We start from the raw sequence: 21,617 nt of genomic DNA on the forward strand, positions 1-21,617 counted from the left end.
GCTACTTTTACCGTCACTTTCCATCATGGATTCTGCTGCAGGACCCTTATGGATCTTTTTATTGACAGCGGCTACCTTAACATAAAGATAATTGACTATGATAGCGGCTATCTTCCCAGAGGTTCGGTCAAAACTTCTCCTGACTTCTTCCACAACTCTAAATGACTCCAACGGGGGAAAGACACTCTTCTCCAACTCGGTGATTGCTCCCGGCAGCTTGTTGAAGTTTGAAGATGCTCCAGTTTATGCAGGGGAATATTAACTCCCAGCATTGCAGTGCACAGGTCTATAGAAAATTGTTGTTAATCGCTGTTCACAGTGGACTGATAGAAAAGCTGCGGTGACAACGCTTTCTGTACTCGTGTCAAATGCAATGCAGTATTTCTATATTGATCTACATGGTATCTTTTCACATTTGATCTGAAAAATAATAAAATCGACTTAAATTTCAATGTTCTTATATTCTACAGGTGGGCTAATTGGCAATAATGCTTAGTATATAAATAATAATAGCGTATGGCCTCCGGAGAGGCCTGGTGCGGGTCTTTTTCTAACAGACGGCCTATTACGCGACCTACACGTCTGTGAAAATAAGGGCCCTACCTAGGAAGACTTCTAATGCTGAAAACGCCACACACACCCAGCCCTGGAGCCATTGGAATTAACCAATTAAGGTTGAAATCGCCGGGTCGGGAATCAAACCCAGAACCCTGTGAAACGAAGGCCAGTACGTTGACCATTCAGCCAACGAGTCGGAGAGTATAAACATGCATTTGTTTCATAAAAAAAGAGAAAGACTGTTATAGGTGATGTTTCTAGAAGTACAAAACTTTAATAGTACGAACAAGAGAATTTGTAATTTACAAAAATGTTCAGTTATAATCTGGCAGATTTCTGTTGAGTTCACCGGGTGAAAAAATAATAAAAATGACATGAAACGATACCTGAGTAACGTACAGGAAAGATCCTTCTTATATGCTTGCCAGAAACTCAGCAAGCTGCCCCTAGCAGTATTCTTACCTATGTATATAGAATTAAAACGGAGGCACTATAAATATCAGATTTATGAACATTTTATATGTTGCCTTTGGTCAGCTGGGTCAGCTGTCATGAAGACTATTTTCTGTTGCCTGCAATAGATCCTGCATCATGTGTGCCCACAAGGCTGCCACCCTCGTTGAAAATGAGAAAACCGCGTGATTTGAAATTGTCATGGCATGCGCCCATAAACTTACTTTTTGTCACAATCTAGCAAGACTTTAGATGGGATGCTAGAGCTTACGCACCCGAGACTCCCTCTGCTTGCCCCCGTGCAGCACGACGGTTACTAACCGGACCTCAGCAATCCAGACCCACGGTGTTTTCACTGGCCTGGTCTTGTGAAGATAGTCTTTGTAGCCTTGCTAAACACGCTATGACATCGTCCAAGCCGTGCCATCTTGTAGAGTTCACTAGAGCCTACACATGGCGCTGGTGAATGTTACTCATGATTTTTTAAAATTACATTTCAGTTGTAGTCTGTTTCTGTGGTGAAGTAGTTAGCGTGATTAGCCGCCACCCACTGAGGCCCGGGTTTGATTCCCGGCTATGCCATGAAATTTGAAAAGTGGCACGAGGGCTGGAACGGGGTCCACTCAGCCTCAGGAAGTCAACTGAGTAGAGGTAGATTTGATTCCCACCTCAGCCATCCTCGAAGTGGTTTCTGTGGTTTCCCACTTCTCCTCCTGGAAAATGCCGGGATGGTACCTAACTTAAAGATGCGACCACTTCCTTCCCTTTTCTTTGTCTGCCCCTTCCAATCTTCCCATGCATTCACCAGGCCCCTGTTCAGCATAGAAGGTGAGGCTGTCTGGGCAATGTACTAGTCCTCCTCCCCAGTTGTATGCTCCGACCCAAAGTCTCACGCTCCAGGACACTACCCTTGAGCCGGTATAGGTGGGATCCTTCGCTGAGTCCGAGGGGAAAACGTACCCTGGAGGGTAAACTGATTAAGAAAGAAAGAGAGAGAGAAAATAATTCAGTTGTAAATTTCTATTTTCACTGGAAATTAATCCGAGTTCAAAATACCGATTATCAATTTTAATCCACTCTGTGACAAGAGACCACTGGCGTTCTAACTCCTCGTTCAGTAATTAAATGATTTATATTTTGGCAATATCAATTATTGAAAGTTCGCGATTAATACATCATTGCAACAAAACAACTTTCCACAATACGTAAATGAATAGGCCTATAAATGCTACAATAAAATGCGATCGTAGTTCAACCGCAAAAAAAAAAAAAAAAAAGAGAGCAAACGAACTTACCTTCTTACAGCAAGCTTGGCAGAAGACTACCTTTTCATCCGTAGTGAAATTGGGATCCCCTCTGACCCACCACTTCAACCAATAAGACTTTGACGATTTTACTTTGCAATTTCAATTTTTTTATGTCACGCCGACACAGATAGATCTTATGGGGACGATGGGATGGGAAAGGCCTAGGGGTAGGAAGGAAGCAACCGTGGCCTTAATTAAGGTACAGCCCCAGCATTTGCCTGGTGTAAAAATGAGAAACACCGAGCTCGATAGCTGCAGTCGCTTAAGTGCGGCCAGTATCCAGTAATCGGGAGATAGTGGGTTCGAGTCCCACTGTCAGCAGCCCTGAAGATGGTTTTCCGTGGTTTCCCATTTTTACACCAGGCAAATGCCGGGGCTGTACCTTAATTAAGGCCACGGCCGCTTCCTTCCAATTCCTAGGCCTTTCCTATCCCATCGTCGCCACAAGACATATCTGTGTCGGTGCGACGTAAAGCAAATAGCAAAAAAAAAAATAAAAAATGAGAAACCATGGAAAATCATCTTCAGAGCTGCCGACAGTGGGGTTTGAACCCACTATCTCCCAGATGCAAGCTCACAGCTGCGCGCCCCTAAGAACACAGCCAACTTGCCCAGTGATTTTTTTTTTTTGGGCATTGCCACAGACACACTTCTTCACAATAAATCACAACACGTTCTAAAAATAAGGCGTACGCGTACGACAGTTCGCATCGAGGAGGAGGTATAAGGGTTCGACGTTGATTGGTTCTCGCATATGTCTTAGAAGGTTGGAGGGGTTGAAGGCTTCGTGGTCAAATTGTTCCTTGTTTCTCCTGACGAAAATTTCCCAAGAACTATTTCTGGTGACTTCCAAGAATTCCCATTATTTGTTCGTGGGGTAAACAGGTTTTGAGAAATGAGAAGATAATACTGTCGAGCACATCAGTTACAATACCGTATAATGCACTGGAAGAAAATCGGCTTCTTTAAAATAGATTCAAAAGGCATCAAATAGGCAATTATACTCCAAATAGGCACAAACCCCTGAAATAGGCATTTATAGGCACAATAAAACCAATGAAATACAGCTTAAAGGACCCTAAAATGGATTTATATCTCAAAAGCCTACGTTTCTGAACACAGATAGTGACTAACTTTATAGATGTTATTTATTTTACGAATTGAAACTGTTTTATTTTAAAGGGTTCTACTAAATGGCAAAGTAAATGTTAAATTTAGACACGAAGAAACATTTTATTCTTTTTAAATGTAAATAAGGACGTAAAATTAACATCATCATCATCATCATCATCATTTCCCTTTATCCAGCTGTAGCCACTTTCTTCGGTCTTTCCACCACTCCTCCTCCAACACTGTGTCCCAGTCCAGGTTTCTTTCTATAATGCTACGTTGGATGGTATCCTTCCATCTCAATCGTGGCCGTCCACGGCCTCTCCTTCCTTGGATTTGCATTTCCATCACCTTTTTTGGCATTCTTTCGTCGCTCATTCGCTTTATGTGCCCAAACCATCTTAGTCGGCTCTTCTCTATTCTATCATTCATTTTTTCCACTCCAATTTCTTCCCGGATTTTCTCATTCCTTATTTTGTCTCTTCTACTCTTCTGTATCATACTCCTCAAGAACTTCATTTTGGCTGCCTGTATTCGACTCTCATCCTTCTTTGTCATTGTCCAAGTTTCTGCTCCGTAAGTTGTTATGGGTACGTAATACATCTTGTACATAATATCCTTTGCTTCCGTTGGCACATCTTTGTCCCATAACATGTTTCTTACACTATGATAGAAACAATTTCCAGCTTGAATCCTTTTACTAATCTCAGCATCCAGTCGAGCATTCTCCATTAATTCACTCCCCAGTAAACGTTTCCACTACTTCCAGGGGCTTGTCTGCAAGTCTAATCTGACTTTCCCTTCTTTCTCCCCTCTAGTCATAACAAGAGTTTTACTCTTTTCTACACTTATTTTCAATCCACTGTAGTGTCTGTACTCCAGAGGAGCGGCTACGAAAGGCATCTGTCTCCATGTTAGGGGCGGCCTAATTTTGAACCTGGCAGTAGGTATAAAATGCCTTTGGGTGTGGCGAGCCCATCGTAACAATAGCCTATATGGACAAAGCAAATATGGTGCCTCGGAAAAAATTAACATATAGTGATTAATTTAATAGATTTTATTATTTATAATTTGAAAATTCTAGTTTAAAGTGTGTAACAAATGACATAGTGAAAGGTGAAACACAGAGAAATATTGTAACAATTTCAAGATTTATATATAATTGTTCTATTTGTACCAATGCACCAAGTCCAAAGATTAATTAATGTTTGGCACCGCTGAAGAAGAGAGTAGTTGGCTCTCGAAACGTATGGTAATTAAATACAATAAAATATGTAAAGTATTGACAAGGCGGGAAAGTATTCTATAGAGATTTGAATATAAGTCAATACGGACCAACATGGTGAAAATAATCATCTTGAAGGGAACTCGGAGCAAAGTTCATGGGTAGCAGAATGCTAGGCAGGACGTATGTCGGTGATACGGGACGCAGGATAACTTGAGGCGAAGATGTCCTGAGGTGAGACCTCCCGATCAGAATTAGTCCACCTGTTCAGTACACTTTTTTAAGGGGCTACCTCTATGTGTGACATATGGTGTAGTCTGATCACTGGACACTACGGAGTGCCTAGAGCGGAGAAGACGTCGCCCAATTTATACACGCTGGCTGACGTCACACGATTATGTCAGCGCGCTGCTGTCCACAACTCATGGTATCAAGAAGAGTCGATGTGGGTGCGAGTTGCGGAACTTTCAGGTGGCGGAGGACACACACAACAGAAGCCATACTTTCCAGTGTTGACTCAGTTAAATGTAACTTAAAAGCTTTTCAGTCTGTCAAACATACAATTCAGTATGGTACGAGGAGGGTTTGAAAAGTTCTCGGAATCACCGCTAGATGTCAGTGCTAGAGCAACGAGGTTCCCGCGCAATAATCACACATCCTTTGTGAGTGAACACGTGGCGCGTCAGTGCTCTAGCTGCAGGATTGTGGTAGTGACGACTCTTTGTTGTTGTTCCTGCATTGTTGCTGAAGCTGTAGGGATGTCTTCTGAATGGGTGTATTATATTTTAACCGAAGAATTGGGTATGAAAAAATTATCCACAAGATGGGTGCCGCGGCTCTTGACATTGGACAATAAACACACCAGATTGGAAATGTCCGAAAAGTTTTCAGTACAACCAACAAGATTTTTTGCGCCGGTTTGTGACTACAGATGAAACTTGGGTCCATTGCTATACCCCAGAGACAAAACAGCAGTCAAAGCAGTGGAAACATGCTGATTCACCACCACCAAAGAAAGCAAAGGCAGTGCGTTCGGCCGGAAAGGTCATGGCCTCAGTTTTCTGGAATGCAAAAGGCATTCTGCTGATAGATTATCTTCCTACTGGCCAAACAGTTACGGGGCAATACTATGCAAACCTCCTAGACCAACTACAGGAAAAGATACGCGAAACAAGGCCTGGTTTGGCAAGGAAAAAGGTCATCTTTCATCAGGACAACGCTCTGCTGCACACAAGTGTTATTGCCATGGCAAAACTTCATGAACTGGGGTACGAATTGTTGCCACATCCATCTTATTCACCTGATTTGGCACCATCAGACTTTCATCTATTCCCCAAGCTGAAAAGTTTCCTCGGTGGACGGAGATTTTCTACAAGGGAAGAACTGACAGCCGAATTGGAGAGGTATTTTGCACGCCTGGAGGAATCTCATTTTCGAGATGGGATCAAGGCATTGGAACATCGCTGGACCAAATGCATTAGTCTACAGGGAGACTATATTGAAAAATAAAAGCAGTTCCAGCGAGGTAAGATACTTAATTCTGGTACATTCCGAGAACTTTTCAAACCACCTACGTCTATAATATAACATACCTGTAAAAAATCCATACTGTTAAACTTGCTATGGAGATTCATCTCACTTCATAGCCAACACGGTTTGTGTATGAGTTGGACATATTTATTTATCGTATTATGCAATATTAATACAGAAGAACAAAAAATAACTTAATGCTTGTGTCTATCAGTTGAGCAGTAGGCCTATCACATAGTAAACCCAGTTACTGCTTTCATTTGAATTATCGTCGTCTGTGCTGCCTACTTCCCTGGTTCCGGCGTTGTTGCTATCCCAAATGATGTCATCTTCACTGCCATTGAGAGCATTCAAGATCCCGGTCTTTTTGAAACATTTTACACTAGTTTTGTTCCTGATTAGAGGCCAAACAGCAAGAATCTATTCACAGATGGTTTCTAGAGATAGTCTTTGTATTCTCCCAGTTGGCATATGTGTAGCAGAAGCCACCCCTTCGTAATAAAACCGTGCTGTAGAAAGTGTGCCAACCCACCAACTGATTGCTTGGGACGGTCTGAGCAAATGTTAGAAGTTGTACTTCTGAATGTAATACATAATGACTGGAAGGGTTCTTTAGATAATTGCTTCTGTTGAAAGCTAGAGCTTTATTTTAAGTATATTTCATGCTTGTTCTGTACATTTATCACATCAGGTTTTACCGAACCAGCTGTACTTAAGATAGACTGCCTTATTTAGGTTAGGTATGCTGTCTCTAAGTGACCAGATTGTGCCAGAAGTTTTATGACACTGGGCGAGTTGGACATGCAGTTAGTTGCGCGCAGCTGTGAACTTGCATCTGGGATATAGTGGGTTCAAATCCCACTGTCGGCAGCCCTGAAGATGGGTTTTCTGTGGTTTCCCATTTTCACACCAGGCAAAAGCTGGGGCTGTACCTTAATTAAGGCCACGGCCGATTCCTTCCCTCGCCTAAGCCTTTCTTGTCCAATTGTCGTCATAAGACCTATTTGTGTCGGTGCGACGTAAAGCAGCTTGTAAAAAAAAATGAAAGTTGCATGACAGAAAACAAAAACAGGAAAGCTTGCATTATTTATGGATATCTAAAGGTGTGGAGGTAATGTGTTTTTTTATCATTATGTTAATTTTGTTCGTTCATTGTCTCCAGATTTTTCTTAACGGATAATAGGCCTAGGATTTGTTGGGTGTGTTGACGGGCAAAACAATAGAGTTATGATTGGATTGGTTTTATCAGGTTTTAAATCTGATTCTTCAAAAATTAGCTGTATTAGCGCTAACCATTATGCTGCAGATGCGGGCATTCTTAATTGCAAAACAGAGATATCACATGACTGATGCATGCATGCATTGTGCGGGTCAGACATACAATACTGTTCACCTATTTGTGTGACGTCTTGGGAGTTCCAGTATGCTATGGAGGCAGACATTCTTTAATTATGAAACACAGACATACTGCACGAATTTGATGCATGCTTACATTGCGTGGTTTGGATGGACGAAACTATTCACCTATTTGAGCGATGTCATCAAAGCTGCAGTCGGCTTGCACCAGATATGAAGCAGAATTATTGTTCGTCTTTGATGAATTATGTTGGGGGGGGATCTTATATGCAAGGTTTAATTTTTAAAAATTTTCTTTGTCTTGAATAGTTGGAGGGGGTAAGTAATGTCAAAATTATTATTCATTGTCTGTGGAATATCGTTAGTTGCCCTTTTAAATAATTTTTTTTTTTCTGGAGTTCGGTGGAAAATGCTGTTTATGTCAACATGGAAAAGAGCTGTTGTAGATGTGATTATGTGGCTCCAAAAATGTTCATTTGTAAAAATTGATGTCCTATTGCAATGGGATCATGTTTACTCACTGAATAATTCAGGCTTTAGTCCTTCCTATCCTTGACTACTGTGATGTAATTCTTGTTGACACAATTAAGGAACAGACAATGAAACTGCAGTGAGTTTGAACTGTTGCCTTAGACTAATTTCTTACTTGAACCATCGTGTACATATTACTCCTTACTGAAAGACACTTTGCTTGCTAAAACCTGATAAAAGACCTAAATATCACAAACTAATAATAATGTTATTTGCTTTACATCCCACTAACTATTTTTATGGTTTCCGGAGAATATCACATACTTGTACTAATATACAAACTCCTACACAGGAACTTGACTTAGATGTTTCCTCTAAATTTCACTTTCTCTCCTTTCGTAACTGTAACACTCACATTGGCTCCACACTTGCTACTGCTTTTCATCTTTCTTCTCCGTATAAAAACTCTCTTCTTCTTGTCAGTTCCAGACTTAGGACTTTCTTGCCAGTCAGTTTTAAGAACTGTGACTCATTGGCTAAATTCAGAGATCTTGCTGTGACTCTCTGTTGAAAGCTACCGACTGACGTTTGCACTGTACAACTGAGCATGTGAATGACAGTGGATTGTGAGAGTCCTAGTTTTGTATATGTAGAGCTATTTGATAGTTGTTTATGTAATTTATTTTTAAGTGTGTGGCTTTTAAACTCTTCAGTGAATGAGCATATCTATAAACTGTGTAATTCAACTCTGTTAATGAATCTGTAGATAATAATTTCAAAATGAGATGGTATGATGTGGTTAAATGTAAGAATTGGCCACACACATGAATTGCCACTTGGAAGAAGTCATAATAAATAAATAAATAAATAAATAAATAAATAAATACATAAATACATAAATAAATAAATAAATAAATACAGTTATTCACTAAATAAAACTTTAGAATATTTATTAGTGATCTCTTTTCATAGGTTGATTATGATCCCAGAGTGGAATCCTTTTGGTTTGTGGGAGGCTTTGAGCCTACTTTACGGGTACGGAAGATGAGAAGAGGTAGTGTCTCACAGAAGGACAAGGAAGAAGAGCCTGTTGATAGAGCATTTCAGTATTTGGGTTCTCCCATTCTCCATATAAGAAGTGAACTTCCCTTACTCAATGTGGTGGACTTTGAGGAATCATACAATGCTGACTTCAAGGTTCCTGTGTTCCATTATGACCCAAGAGTACTTGGCTTTAGAATGAAACATAGACATGGCACAAATATCCCAGGTAAGAAGATTAATTTTTCTTAAAAATGGTGTTTTACTTGTGTAATCTATACTAGTCTATACTGGTACATAAAGAGGATAAAGTTTGTTTGTATGTAATGGCTAATCTCAGGAACTACTGGACCGATTCTAAAAATTATTTTACTAATGTAAATATTCATTATCCCGGAGGGACATGGGCTGTATTTTATTTTCAAAGCAATTCGAGGGCGTGGGGCATGGGGAAGATATAAAAATACTAGGCTAATATAGGCGAAATATCGAATTTGTCATACGAGGATGAGACAAAGCTCAATTTAAGCCCTTTGGTGCAAAGAACAAAACTCGGTAAGCCTTGTGGGCCCGAAAACCATGTTTTAAGACCCTAAAACCAACCGTTAATGAGATATCGGCACTACACTACCCCTGCTCTAGGAATCTTATACGAGGACGGTTTGAAAAGTTCTCGGAATCACCGCTAGATGTCAGTGCTAGAGCAACGAGGTTCCCGCGCAATAATCACACATCCTTTGTGAGTGAACACGTGGCGCGTCAGTGCTCTAGCTGCAGGAGTGTGGTAGTGACGACTCTTTGTTGTTGTTCCCGCGTAGTGATTTGTGACAATGGAAAAAACTGAGATTCGAGCAGTGATTAAATACTTTGTAAAGAAAGGTATGAAAGCAAAGGAAATTCATACCGACTTTCAGAACACACTGGGGGACTCTGCTCCTTCATTTTCAACTGTTGCCAAGTGGACCAGCGAGTTTAAATTTGGTCGGGAGAGCTTGGATGATGATCCGCGTAGTGGACGGCCAAAAAGTGTTACGACCCCAGAATTTATCGCAAAAGTGCATAAAATGGTCATGGAGGATCGTCGACTGAAAGTGCGGGAGATTGCTGAAGCTGTAGGGATGTCTTCTGAATGGGTATATTATATTTTAACCGAAGAATTGGGTATGAAAAAATTATCCGCAAGATGGGTGCCGCGGCTCTTGACATTGGACAATAAACGCACCAGATTGGAAATGTCCGAAAAGTTTTCAGTACAACTAACAAGATTTTTTGCGCCGGTTTGTGACTACAGATGAAACTTGGGTCCACTGCTATACCCCAGAGACAAAACAGCAGTCAAAGCAGTGGAAACATGCTGATTCACCACCACCAAAGAAAGCAAAGGCAGTGCGTTCGGCCGGAAAGGTCATGGCCTCAGTTTTCTGGGATGCAAAAGGCATTCTGCTGATAGATTATCTTCCTACTGGCCAAACAGTTACGGGGCAATACTATGCAAACCTCCTAGACCAACTACAGGAAAAGATAACGCGAAACAAGGCCTGGTTTGGCAAGGAAAAAGGTCATCTTTCATCAGGACAACGCTCCGCCACACACAAGTGTTATTGCCATGGCAAAACTTCATGAACTGGGGTACGAATTGTTGCCACATCCATCTTATTCACCTGATTTGGCACCATCAGACTTTCATCTATTCTCCAAGCTGAAATTTTCCTTGTTGGACGGAGATTTTCTACAAGGGAAGAACTGACAGCCGAATTGGAGAGGTATTTTTGCAGGCCTGGAGGAATCTCATTTTCGAGATGGGATCAAGGCATTGGAACATCGCTGGACCAAATGCATTAGTCTACAGGGAGACAGTGTTGAAGAATAAAAGTAGTTCCACTGAGTTAAGATACTTAATTCTAGTACATTCCGAGAACTTTTCAAACCACGTACGTAACAACGTCAGTTCCTGTATTCTTCCAGCAGTGAGATTATCTACAATATATCACAAAAACCTAACATGTTACAGACATGAAAATTGGTATTTGGAATCTCCTTTAAAAATAAAAGAATACAAATATTTGTTTTTAGAAAATCCACTTACGGGGTGAGGGGGTGAGAAGAAGTGAGGAAGGAGTTGAATTCTTTGTATGAAGATACATATATCTCAGAAACTGAATATGTTACAGATGTTAAAACTGGTACTTGGAAGATAAATAAATGAACACACTTTTTTTTTTTGAAAATCCACTTAAGGGGGTGAAAAAAATGCGGGCGAATTTTAAAAATATCTTCTTCTTCTTCTGCCGCTTTTCCCACACCTGTGGTGTTGCGGGTGTGAACTGTTTCGCACATGATGATTTGACCCTGTTTTACGGCCGGATGCCCTTCCTGACGCCAACCCCGTTTATAGGGATGTAATGACTGTTGCGTGTTCCTGTTGTGGTTAGTAATATGGTGTGTTGAGAGAATATTAAGAGGAGAGTGTTGGGACAAACACAAACAACCTGTCCCCAAGCCAGATGAATTAATAACATGCAACTAAAATCCCCAACCCATCCCAGAATCGAACCGGGAACCCTGTGAACCGGAGGCCTCGACGCTGACCACTCAGCCAATGAGTGGGGCAGTTTTTAAAATGAGTATATATACAGTATATCTCGTAAACTTAACATGTTACAGGCGTGAAAATTGGTATTTGTAATCCCCTTTAAAAATAAAGAAAACCGGGCGAGTTGGCCGTACGCGTAGAGGCGTGCGGCTGTGAGCTTGCATCCGGGAGATAGTAGGTTCGAATCCCACTATCGGCAGCCCTGAAGATGGTTTTCCGTGGTTTCCCATTTTCACACCAGGCAAATGCTGGGGCTGTACCTTAATTAAGGCCACGGCCGCTTCCTTCCAACTCCTAGGCCTTTCCTATCCCATCGTCGCCATAAGACCTATCTGTGTCGGTGCGACGTAAAGCCCCTAGCAAAAAAAATAAATAAATAAAGAAACACGTACTTTTTGTTTTCGGAAAATCAACTTAAGCTGGAAATTGAAAATAAGTGAAGGAGAAGTTGAATTCTCTGTATGAGGATGCTTATATCTCAAAAAATGAAGATGTTACAAATGTGAAAATCGGTATTTGGAATCTCTTTTAGAAATAAAGAAACACTTCTTTTTACTTAGAAGTGGAGGGTTTCTCACTTGTAGAATTCCATGTTGCATGTTCCAGATTTAGCTCTGCCAGTAGCCTGGTCAATTTAGCCCCAAAAGGCAATGCCACAAACATGGTTTACAGAAAGGTTCCTGGGTAAATGAAATGCAATTTTTCGGTGAGTTTTTATACTTTTGGGACTTTTCTTAGTGCAGTACCGAGGAACAAGTAATTTTTATCAACTTACCAAATCCTCGCGAGCGAAGCCGTGGGTAACAGCTGGTCTCACAATATGTTGTGTGACGGACAGCATACAATGCTATGAACGTAAACAGGATGAGAAGTCTGGTTGTAAGTTCTAATTACTGTATTGATAGGGCAAATGTATTTCACAGGGATAACTGTAAGTTCTTATGTGTTAATATAAGGAAATACTGTATCATCATTGGAGTAATCATATTAATGAGGTGGTAAATAAAGGTTGCAGATCTCTTCGTATGGTTATGAGAGTATTTAGGGATTGCACTAAGGACGTAAAGGAGATGGCATATGTCTCTGGTAAGACCCCAATTAGAGTATGTTTCTAATCAAAGGGCCAGGATGACTTGATACAAGAATCATGAAAGAGCAAAAGGAAACCAGCATACAGTAATTTGTTCTCAATGATTTGTGACAAGTAGTGTTACAAAAATGTTGCAAAGTTTGAACTGGGAAGACTTGGGAGTAAGGAGATTAACTGTTTTACTAAGCAGAATGTTCTGAGCTGTCAGTTGAGAAATGGTGTGGAATGACTTTAGTAGAAGAATGTGGAGCTTTTAAACATAGGAAATATCATAATATGAAGATATAGTTGGAATTCAAAAGGACAAATTAGAGCAAATATTAATTTATAGGAAGAGGAATTAGGGATTCGAATAATTTATTGAGGGAAATGTTTGGTAAATTTCAAAGTTCTCTGAAATCATTTAAGAAAAGAGTAGGCAAATAATTGAAAGGGAATTTGCCACCTGGATGACAGTCCTAAATGTGGATCAGTGATGACTGATTGATTGATTGATTGATTGATTGATTGATTGATTGATTGATTGATTGATTGATTGATTGACAATATGCTCTTAGTCTTTTACAATTTATCCACATTAAAATCAGCTTCTGCTTCAGAATCTGAGTAATTTAAACTGGCTAAATAGAACATTGCGAGGAGGGTGGCTTGTGTTGACAAATTTGTGTAAGACATGTGTTGGGGATTCGAGATGAACAGATAAAGACGCTGCTTTCCAAGAGTGACATTTCATTGGATATCCTTCTGTTATTGCATAAAATGAATTTCATTATAAATCCTGTATTTAAGTATCCTTCTGTTATGTATGATCTGAGCGGTAGCCATTTGTAAATAATGTAGTCAAATAATAAAACAGTGTGCAATGTAAGGCATACGGTTACTTATTCCCCATCTATTCAACATTTTTTTTTTTTGGTACCGTGATCAGGGAACATTTCAGTTCAATATACTCACGAGAAGACAGGTATTGCACAGTATTACACGAAAATACGATATGTGAAGTGTAGTGTATTGAAGTATCCTTGCAAATTATCACTAAACCTTATGACGGAAGATGGCCATTGACGGAAATTACCGATGGATGAGTATACATTTTACACTGCAATATTTGGGGAATATTTTGAAGAACAGATTCATTTTGTATTTTAGCATGAAAATTTTGAAGTTTTCGCATAACTGATAGGTATTTTGTTAACTTTAAACTTCTTAACGTATCGTCATAACGGATAGTCAATTTGCCTGTCATTTGTTATCAAATCACTGCCATTCTAGGTACTTCCAACTGCATGCTTGTGACACATGACAGCAATAACTCAACTACCTTGCATTATACGACGAAACTAAGTTTGGACTTCAAGAGAAGAACGCACTCTACAGGCCACAACGGGTGTACTACTCATGTAAATAACAGACCGAGGGGCTGAGCAGCTGTTAATCAGGATTTATTACACGGTCATTATGGCAACTACAGAAGGTACTGCCAACAGACTTGCTGACTTGACCGCGACAGTTTACAACCTGAAAAAAAAAAAAAAAAAGAGGACAAGAGAAAGGAATAACGTTACTCGGTTCATCACGGCTTTTGACAGCTTAAATTAAGAAGTAGTGTTAGGTTTAATGGTCCACCCGATCAGTACACTTCACTTTACAGGTGAAAACACATTCAATATTAAAATATAGTAAACATTCTTTGGTACATGTTTCATCTAATTTAAGACTTCTTCAGCCATAGCATGCCATAACAGATTGCGATACATTATTGTTGCTGTCTAATAATTTTAGACCCGTGTCCTTTATGAACTGTTTGACAATGCACTAAAGACAATAAACACTTATTTTTCATAAAATTGTCCAGCACTTCTTGTAAAAATTCTTCACGTTTAAATTTAATTAATTTATTTAGTGTATGGTTAATACATCACATTACATATAAATACAGTAGTAATACATAATATTTACAGTTTGAAGTATTTACAGGCTCAAATTATTTACATAACATATAACGTGCAATGCTGGTAGCCGGTAGCTTCAGTGTACTGACTGAGGGAGATTTGAACTCTGGCCTCGGAATAGGAAAATGGGACCATATCCATATCAGAATATTAAAAGCTTTAATTCTTATGAAAATTCCTTTCAAAAGACAGGGTATTACTGGTAGTAGGAAACTAATGCTTTTGAGATAGCCTGTCATATGGCATAGATCTGCGTTGCAGGACCACCACCGTACTTATAGCTTTAATTCTTATGAGGATTCCTTTCAAAAAACAAGGTCATCAAAGTTGGTGAAACTCCCTATAGCCAGTTCAGAGCAAGCACATTTTTCTGCGCAGCTACCTTGAGGGAGAGCCTAAGCCCGCTGTCACACAGGGCATCGAACGATCAAGAGCGACCAACTGGCATCGAGTACTAACGACTAAATTCATTTACCTTGTCACACTGCTCATCGATCGAGAGGGATCGACTGCACGGAAACAGCTGATATTCCCGCCCAGTACCGTACAGGCTACAGACGCATTCATATTCCCGGGAGAAAAAGAATGTGTTGTGAAAGCGATAATTCGGGTGGAAATATGATTCTAACCTATGAATATATTAGGAGAAAGGAAAGAACCAGACGATCGCAGTGGACAAGGTAAAGAGCCATGGAGAATTCCACCAAAGTGTGCCTTCGTTGTGGAATGACGAAGAAAATTTCAGGAACTAGTACCGAATGTTCATCAATAATTACGGTATAAGGAATTAGAGGAAAAAATGTAGTCACTAATAAATATCAGGCAAACAAATTACAGGAAAAGTATAAGTTCTGAGGAAAGGCTGACACTATCGTTAAATTCAATATTCACAACGATTTTTTTAGGTTTAAAATCAGAAGTGATGTTCACCTCCGAAACAACTACTGTATGTCCGTGGCAAAATATATCAAATAAAGGATTAGTGGCAGGTACTTTTTTTTGCATTCTGTAGGATTCTAATAAAGTATTGATAAAAAAAGGACTGAAAACGGTTATGTAGCCTACATCAATTTGAATTCATAATTTGAAGGTGCTACAATGACCAGTGGAAATATATTTATTTAGGCCTACAGGTTTCTGGACATTGGTGACTCATACAGATTTAGGATTGCTCACAATACATCAGTGGATATGTGATGCCATTCATAGAGCACTACAGCCAGAATTCTTGACAGGGTGAAAGTTCCAACAAAAGCCTCACAACAGTGGCTCATTGTACTTCAAATATAAGACTAATACCATTTATGCTTATTTGTTTTAATGATGCTGGATCTTGGAGCATAATTACTGTCTTTTCAAATTATATTTTGAGGTGTTTATTAGATGGAGGTTAACAGCTTTTTTTTTCCATACCACTTGGTGAGATCCCACCTACCAAAACAATAGGCATATCAAGAAATGCTTCCAGTCGAAATTTACATTACCTAATGTAGAAATAATGTGTCAAGTTTCATTACAATCCTGTAAATAATTTTGAAAGAAAAAAATGCACATATGCTCTGAATATTGTGAAAATGATAAAAGTATTGGAGTTCCTTACACTGTTTCTCTCCCTCATGATCCTCTGCAAATCTCTTGTTGCCTCTCCTCTTCTTTGTTATTGTGCCATGTTCAGAATATTATCATATTGCTTTCATGACAAAGATGTTGCTGAATTTCTGTAGGCCTACTGTGTTTTGTGCAAAGAATCCAGGTCCATATCCAAACTTTGCAAGAATGACAATTCTGTCTTAATTTATATCATTGAAGACTACAGCAGCTAATTTTACCAAATGACTGTGAAGAAAGGTTGTCTATGGAGATCTCTTCCTTTGGGGTTCTGTGTATTCACATATATGTACATTTCTTGAGGAGTTCAGGTGAGGCTAGTGCTCTACACTAGCTTAATAACTATAGGAAAAGCTTCTGGAATATTGTTCTAATAAGTTAGCAGTGTAATAGACTGACACTTGTCACAACTACATGTAAATTACACACAAGGTCTTGTTTATTACCCTCATCACTAAGCATAAAGTACTGTCCCCCCAAACTTTGCACTGGCAAGCTGCACTAATTGCTCACTTGACAATAATAAACTTCCATCCAAGTTACTGGTAAACTCCTTGGTACAGAGTAACAACTTTTTCCGCAAAGGTCTGGTAGGACTCTCTTTCTTACCTCAATGTTGATTTTGCCTTTCTGTGTATTGTTCATATGTAACTTCTTTACTGATATGAACACTACCAAGCCTATCTATCCATCCTGAAATACTTTCCTTATGAATCAGTTCAAGGAAAATGAAAACTTTGCCTTCAATTTAACCCAAAATGAGAACCAAACACTGCAAAAAATAATAGGTGCTAATAACAAGCACCTTGCCTTCTATTTTTAGAAGTGAAGAGTGTGCCTTTCTAACAACTAAATACTATTGCCATCTACAGTAAAATGTTATTTAGGCCTGTTGCTCAGGTGATAAATGATTTAATTTTGCTATATCTTACATTGCCTGTCAAAACTGTTTGTAAATACCAATTATATAAATTAATGTTTGACAGAGTAGGGTGTATGGGTCTTTTAAGATCTTGGATTGACTTACAGGGTAATTAATCTACTCAACCTTTTATTACAAGCATGTGACTGTCATATGGATATACTTTTTATAAATATGTACATGTTCTGCCATCATATCCCCTTAATATCACATTCCACAAAATACAGTTTTTTTTATGTTGTAGATTAAAATCTACAAAACTTTGGTAGAAACACCTGTCAAAATAGTTACAAATGAATTTTTCATCTTTGTTTTTCATTGTTTATATGGATCTACAGCACAAGAAATAAAATAATCGGTCTACCTTGGTGCCCCCTGTAGGCCTATATGTTATTAATAAATTATAAGTACGGTAACAGACATGAAAGTAGCGATTGCTGGTGCAGACAGGTACCAATGGCAGGAGAGTACTTGGAATGAGGAGATAAAGGCTACCGGTACCTAAGTTACAAAGGTATAAGGTGGCAGGGAGGGATTCTGTCAGGTATAACTCTAGTAAGAATTTTGTCCTATGCAAACGACTTGGTCTATTGAAACTGTGCAATCTAATATCTTGCAACTTCAAAAAGGATGCAATGAATATGACATGAAAATTAGTCGTTTCAATTCTAAAGTGATGGCAGTAGGGAAGAGTAGCAGAACTGAATGTCAGGTTGAGAATACAAAATTGGAACAGGTAGATAATTTCAAATAGGTGTTTAGGATGTGTATTCTTCCAGGATGGCAGTATAGTAGGCAACATTGAATATAGATGCAGTAAACCCAATGCAATGAGCTTGCAGTTGTGTTCAACAGTATTCTGTAAGAAGACAGTTAGCTCCTGGACAAAACTACTCATGTCTTTACACTGGTCTGGTTTCAGACCACCTGTGCTGTACATACCTAATGCAATGAGTTTGCAGTTGTGATCAACAGTATAGGTACCAAAAAGGAAGTCAGCTCTTGGACAGAACTATCAATACGCCGGTCTGGTTTCAGACCACCTGTGCTGTACAACTGCTTACTACATACACACAGAAGGGACCTACTACATGTATTTCAAAATACTCCTTTCCTTGTAAACCATACATGTTCTACCACATAAAATATACAAATTAAGATGTTGTAATAATGCTAATAATTTAAAAAAATTGGAGTTAGGTTCTTTCCCATCAGGTGCTAATACACATAACTCACTGAGGATTCAAATAAATATTGATAGATAAGTATAACAAAAACTGATTTAATTAAAAAAGTAGAACATTTCTCAAGAACATAAATTTTATTTGATTCTTTCTTGATCTAACACTGTATACAACAGTTCCTGAATTTTAACTTTGAAAACCCTTCAACCTAGTACACTCATTCTTTCCATGTCATCACAGAGACACTAAAAATAACACTGATTACATTTTCTTTTCAGTTTTCAGTATCTTTTCTAAATATTCACTTAACACATCACTGTCACTGTCACTTTCACATTTCTGTTTCTTTTATTTTTAACTGCTGGCAGAGCTGTTTGTGGAAGCAGAAGCCACTGGACTGGAAGTTGAAGTCCCTTCAGTAATTTCTGATCTGTAGGAGTAAGACCCCTCCAACACAAATTATTTCTGCTTCCTCCTCCTCTACTTCAGCTTGGTGAAAAGGCTCTCACACATCAGGTGCCACTTCCATAGATGTGTTTGTTACAGAACTGAAAAAAATGAACAACATATTAATGCAATTCTTCTAAATTGGAGCTATATTTTAGTCTGGACACAAGCCTTCTGCTTAAGAAATTGTTACTTTCAATAATTATTTTAGTAAGATGATTGTTAGGTTGGATTATATTATATTACTTTCAGTTATATCTGATAAATTAATGAACAGATGGGTGGAACTTATGGCCTACAGACTGAATCTTCCCCTCACTCTTTCACAACTATAACACTGGTCTGTAGTGTAGGCCTACTTTTAAAAATAAATATTACAGAATTGTACCTTTTTCCAGCAATGAAGAGTTCCAGAAAGTTGAGAGCATTGAAGTAGACCCATTTTATGTTTTCTGTACAGCAGAACCTGGGAGGAGAGGGAGGATGTTATCTCTCCAAGTTCGATATCCAGCCTTCAGAATTTGCCTTGTTTTGGCACAACTTTTTCCTGAAACAATGAATCAGAATATTGTGACAAAGAAAATATACATGTTAGGCCTACTTATGGCATAGGCCTACACTTATTTGTCATTAAAGCGAACAATGGTAGGCCTATTCATTTCATTAGGTACCGGTACGAGATGGAGGTTAGGAAAGCACTGCATATGTTTTCCAAACATTTCTTCAATTAAGTTACAAGAATGATAATTACTAGTTCTCCCAGTATAACTTTTTTTACCAATCTATTCCGTATAATATATTTAATCAATAAATAATCTGAGATAACACTATTCATAAGATAATCGTAAAAATATAATAATTACTTACCAGTTTTTGTCCCAGTTCTCGACGCTATAGAATGCCATACACAATTCACGGTCTCCCTATTACTATATCCAGGGAGTCTTAGGATTATACACCACTTTGTTTTCATACACTAAGCAAATTAATGTTTCGATTTCATCAACAGATGACTATGTTGCGTCCGCCATCATCGAACGACTGCGACTGAAAAACGGACACGTTTGTTTTCACAAACCAGTCGATCTTCATCGCTCGTAGTTGATCGCTGACGATCGATGCTGTGTGACTGGTGCCACTGCCCTCTGTAGGTTTGTTTTCTTAGTCGGTTGATCGCAGTCGTTCGATCGAGCCTGTGTGACAGCCCCCTAAGACTGTTGTCGATGGTATCGCTGTGACTGCATCTACGTACAAAGATATAAAAAAATACTAATGACATGGTATGGAAATAAAAGTAGAATTATTCAGGCGCACATTTATTATTTAAGAAATTAAACCCACACCACTTGTTTCACCTGAATCACTGAACTCTACCTATGCAGAATGTAACCAGCACATTAATTCATTACAGGCCCTAGACGAAAATGTCAACGGATATGGATGAATGCTAGCTCCGAAAATTTTCCGAGCCTTTCCTGACGACATTTGGACTCGGATAATTCATTCCAAAAGAAACCAGATCCCGGAGTCTGACATTATACAATTAATGTATTTTCTAGGAGAAGTGGAAGGCACTCTTGTTGCACAAAAGATTCAAGGAGAGCCCTTAAACTCTAGTAGTGTTTTACCAACTACAGCCGCATTTCAAGTTCATTCTAGAACAAAGGGGCCCACAAAAAACACTAAACAATCCAATGATCAATTCTGCGCATTCTGTGAAAATTTTGTATCCAGAAACTGAAATCAAATAATCATTGTTTTCTTTGTTTAAATCGTGGGCACACCATTTCAAAGCGCAGCAAGAAAGTAGAGCACAGTGTGCCAAATGTAAGAAATCACACCATTAGACAATTTGTGATGAGAATCAGAAGACTTTATCTACTCCGCTTTCTCAAGCTGCCGTAGGAAGGGTAAATGTTACGAAACCTGGATTTACTTATTTGCAAACAGCTCAGGTGTGGGTTACTGGTCCAACAGGTTTAAGCAGATTCACTCGCTGTGTTCTCGATGCAGGCAGTCAGTCAAGCTTTATCACCAAATCACTGGTAGATGATCTTCAGCTAGAGGTAATCAGGCAACAAGGACTAACTGTATGTGCATTTGAGTCAAACCCAGTGACTTCAAACAAGAGGAAACTTATTCGATTTAATTTGAAAGGAGCCTGAACAAACACTACTATTTCTCTTTCTGCTTTCAAAAGTTTTCACGTTCTTTTTCCGCAGCCATGTATTCCACAAGATGTCACGGTATTGGCACATGCTCGGAAGCTGTAGTTGACAGATCCTAAAACTGCCTCACATGAAGACCTCTCCATTAAAATCCTCATCGGTAGTGATCACTATTGGAAAATAGAGACAGTCCACCACTGCTTATCTCCCCATCACATGTATTGGTTCCTTCCACAGTTGGCTGGATCCTCAGTGGGGACAGATCTGGAATGCAAGTGTACCCAGCCACTGTCAATCATATCAACTTGGAGCAGTCATCTTTCCACTCGGATGATGAGTTCAGAAGATTTTGGGACCTGGAGACTATTGGTATCACCGTTAAACAGGAACCCCCACTGAACACCAAGGCGTCAAGAATGCTCGAGGAATTCAAGATAATCTTTTCACATCAAAGATAAGCGATATGTAGTCTCTTTACCGAAGAAGCAAGATGTCCTCAAACGACCCCATAACCTACAGAATGCAGAAGCTTGCCTGAAGAACCTTCTTAGGAGACTCCAAAACAGTGACGACTTCAACCGCATGTACTGCATCGAGATTTT

At 39.2% G+C, this 21,617-nt stretch overlaps 1 protein-coding gene and 1 long non-coding RNA gene across 2 annotated transcripts in view; one reads left to right on the plus strand and one right to left on the minus strand.

The window, feature by feature from the left end:
* Positions 1-21,617, plus strand: part of mRpS30 (mitochondrial ribosomal protein S30) — a 116,010-nt gene that overhangs the window by 37,973 nt on the left and 56,420 nt on the right. The window contains exon 3 of the mRNA XM_067137671.2: positions 8,983-9,280. Within this exon, the coding sequence (XP_066993772.2) occupies positions 8,983-9,280 (298 nt within the window). The remainder of the gene's footprint in view (positions 1-8,982; positions 9,281-21,617) is intronic.
* LOC137497021 (uncharacterized) lies at positions 18,674-20,050 on the minus strand. Its single transcript, XR_011017612.1, has 3 exons — positions 19,715-20,050; positions 19,236-19,394; positions 18,674-18,948 (listed from the first exon to the last, which is right to left on the minus strand). It is a non-coding gene; the product is annotated as an uncharacterized lncRNA (long non-coding RNA).

Source organism: Anabrus simplex, chromosome 1, assembly GCF_040414725.1.
Source record: "Anabrus simplex isolate iqAnaSimp1 chromosome 1, ASM4041472v1, whole genome shotgun sequence".
Lineage (NCBI taxonomy): Eukaryota > Metazoa > Arthropoda > Insecta > Orthoptera > Tettigoniidae > Anabrus > Anabrus simplex.